Source organism: Propithecus coquereli, unplaced genomic scaffold (genome assembly GCF_000956105.1).
Source record: "Propithecus coquereli isolate 6110/MARCELLA unplaced genomic scaffold, Pcoq_1.0 Scaffold984, whole genome shotgun sequence".
NCBI lineage: Eukaryota > Metazoa > Chordata > Mammalia > Primates > Indriidae > Propithecus > Propithecus coquereli.
In genome coordinates this window covers 132,500-136,024 of record NW_012156218.1, presented here as the reverse complement: position 1 = coordinate 136,024, position 3,525 = coordinate 132,500, and the positions used below count along the sequence as shown (strand labels likewise).

Below are 3,525 nucleotides of genomic sequence, written 5' to 3'. Positions count from 1 at the left end.
TTTATTCTCCCAGGAATTTTCTGTCATTCGTCCATCGAGCCAGCCAGTAGAGAATTTCTAACACCGAAAAAATAATAAGCAACGTACTTAGCACTGGGAGGGGCTGGGGTGTGTTTATTTTGGTGTATACAGTGAGGTATGGATTTAAATTGCTTTTAGCAGATAGCTAGCTATGTGTTCCAGCACCATTACTGAATGAGCTGTCATTTCACCATCACCTCCAAGGATCTCCTGAATTATATAATGGTAACTATTATTAATTGTGGGACACATTCATGCGTACCAGGCTCTGCCTCTGGGCTTTCTATTCTGTTCCAGAGACCCAGTACCAGAATATTTAAATCACTGTGGCGTTAAATACGTTTTAATATCTGATAGGGCCAGTTTCTGCGCATTGCACATTTTTTTTTTTCTTACAGGAACGTGTTCGGGCCCGCGGCAGGGGGCGGGGTCGCGCCTCCTCTGCGGCTCTGGTTCCAGCCGAGCCTCACGGACGCCGAGATGGAAATCCCGAGGCTGCTCCCGGCTCGCGGGACACGACCGGGCGGCTGTGGCGGTAGCCCCGCGGGCGGCGGCCGGGTCGACGGAGGCCCTGACCCGCCGGCTGGCCAGGCCCCCACGCGCCGTCTCCTGCTGCTCCGGGGCCCCCAAGATGGCGGGCCCGGGCGGCGGCGCGAGGAGGCCCGCACGGCCTCACGGGGCGCTGGCCCGAGCCTGTTGGCGCTGAGGCCCGATCACGCTAGCGGCGGCGGCGACGACTTCTTCCTGGTACTGCTTGACCCGGTGGGTGGCGACGTGGAGACCGCAGGCGCCGGTCAGGCCGCAGGGCCCGAGTGGAGGGAGGAGGCCGAGGCGGGCCCGGGGCCCCAGGGGGGCGAGAGCGGCGCGAACCCCGCGGGCTGCCCCGCGCTGGGCCCCCGCTGCCTGTCCGCGGTTCCCACCCCGGCCCAGATCTCCGCCCCAGGCCCCGGCTCCGCCGCGGCCTTCGCGGGCACCGTCACTGTCCACAACCAGGACCTGCTGTTGCGCTTTGAGAACGGCGTCCTCACCCTGGCCACGCCCCCGCCACCCGCCTGGGAGCCGGGGGTCGGGCCTGCCCCGCAGCGCGCGGGGCTGATCGCCGCGCAGGCTGGGTTCCCGCACGCCGCGCAGCCGGGTGACTGTCCAGAGCTGCCGCCCGACCTCCTGCTGGCCGAGCCGGCCGAACCGGCGCCCGTCCCGGCGCCGGAGGAGGAGGCAGCGGAAGGACCAGCCATTGCCCTGGGCCCCCGCGGGTCGCTGGGCCCCGGCCCAGGCGTGATGCTGTACCTGTGCCCCGAGGCGCAGTGCGGGCAAACCTTTGCCAAGAAACACCAGCTGAAGGTGCACCTGCTGACGCACAGCAGCAGCCAGGGCCAGAGGCCCTTCAAGTGTCCACTGGGCGGCTGCGGCTGGACCTTCACCACCTCCTACAAGCTCAAGAGGCACCTGCAGTCGCACGACAAACTGCGGCCCTTCGGCTGCCCCGCGGAGGGCTGCGGCAAGAGCTTCACCACCGTGTACAACCTCAAGGCACACATGAAGGGCCACGAGCAGGAGAACTCATTCAAATGCGAGGTGTGCGAGGAGAGCTTCCCCACGCAGGCCAAACTCAGCGCCCACCAGCGCAGCCACTTTGAGCCCGAGAGGCCCTACCAGTGCGCCTTTTCCGGCTGCAAGAAGACATTTATCACAGTGAGTGCCCTGTTTTCCCATAACCGCGCCCATTTCAGGGAACAGGAACTCTTTTCCTGCTCTTTTCCTGGCTGCAGCAAACAGTATGACAAGGCTTGTAGGCTGAAAATTCACCTGCGGAGCCACACCGGCGAGAGACCTTTCCTTTGTGACTTTGATGGCTGTGGCTGGAACTTCACCAGCATGTCCAAACTCTTAAGGCACAAAAGGAAGCACGATGATGACCGGAGGTTCACTTGCCCTGTGGAAGGCTGTGGGAAATCTTTCACGAGGGCCGAGCATCTGAAAGGCCACAGCATAACCCACCTAGGCACAAAGCCTTTCGTGTGCCCTGTGGAAGGCTGCTGTGCCAGGTTCTCCGCTCGCAGTAGTCTCTACATTCACTCCAAGAAACACCTGCAGGATGTGGACACTTGGAAAAGCCGTTGCCCGGTCTCCACTTGTAATAAACTCTTCACATCCAAGCACAGCATGAAGACCCACATGGCCAAAAGGCACAACATCGCCCAGGATCTCTTAGCTCAGCTAGAAGCAGCAAATTCTCTTACACCCAGCAGCGAACTTACCAGCCAGGGACAGAATGATCTCAGCGATGCAGAGATAGTGTCTCTCTTCTCTGATGTGCCTGACAGTAGTTCTGCTGCAGTGCTGGACGCAGCATTGGTGAACTCTGGAATCTTGACTATTGACGTGGCTTCTGTGAGCTCAACTCTGGCAGGGAACCTCCCTGCTAATAATAATACTAATTCCTTAGGGCAGGCAGTGGACCCTCGGGCCTTGATGGCCACCAGTGACCTTCCTCAAAGTCTGGATACCTCTCTCTTTTTTGGAACGGCAGCCGCTGGTTTTCAGCAGAGCCCCTTAGATTTGGATGATGTCTCAAGTGTAAGTGCGGGACCATTGGGATCCCTGGGCTCTTTGGCTATGAAAAACTCCAGTCCCGAGCCCCAAGCTTTGACACCCAGCAATAAGCTAACAGTGGACACAGATGCCCTGACTCCTTCGAGCACCCTTTGTGAAAACAGTGTCTCAGAACTCCTGACGCCAACCAAAGCAGAGTGGAACGTACCTCCTGACTCTGACTTCTTCGGACAGGAAGAGGAAACCCAGTTTGGATTCTCCAATCCAGCAGGAAACCATGGTTCTCAGAAAGAAACGGATCTTATCACAGTGACTGGCAGCTCATTTTTGGTATGAACCGACTCTATTCGTTCCTCACCATGTGGCTTACTGTTATTACAGCCAATTTTGAGGATATTCTGGACTAAATGTTTAAATGCAAACATTTCTCATTGGTTTGCAAAACAACACAGCCCTGGACTACAACCTTGAGTCTGGAACTCACCAGTCGTGTGACCCTCATCAAGTCACTTAACCTATCTGAGCCTTAATTTCCTTATTTATAAAATGTGGTGGTTTGAATAGATGGTGTCTAAGATCTTTCTGGTCTGTGGTTCCTTGATAATATATTTATTTCCTTTAAAAATATTAGGATGTTTTCCAACGATGATATGACATGTGCTTTTTTGCTCAAACAGACATAAAGTTGCATCTTATAAAGAACATCATCCATGTACTTTCCACCTGACTTCAACAATAATCAATTTATGAACAATCTTATTTAACTAATTCCTACTCACTCCTTCTGTTCTAGTATTATTTTGAAACAAATACCAGTCATGACATCATTTCATCCATAAATATTCAATATATATCTGTAACAGTTATTTGCTCTTTTGGTAAAAACTGCAATTCAGTTATCATAAGTAACATTTATAATAATTTTTAATATCTGTAGAAATCCAGGGAGGG

The 3,525-nt window shown here is 54.6% G+C and overlaps 1 protein-coding gene across 1 annotated transcript; it reads left to right on the top strand.

Moving 5' to 3' along the window:
* Positions 1 to 295: 295 nt before the first annotated feature.
* On the top strand, positions 296 to 3,140 carry LOC105827205 (zinc finger X-linked protein ZXDB). The gene has a single exon (XM_012665244.1). It carries the CDS (start codon positions 502 to 504, stop codon positions 2,908 to 2,910), a length of 2,409 nt encoding a protein of 802 aa, XP_012520698.1. The 5' UTR covers positions 296 to 501; the 3' UTR covers positions 2,911 to 3,140.
* The last annotated feature ends 385 nt before the right edge of the window (positions 3,141 to 3,525 follow it).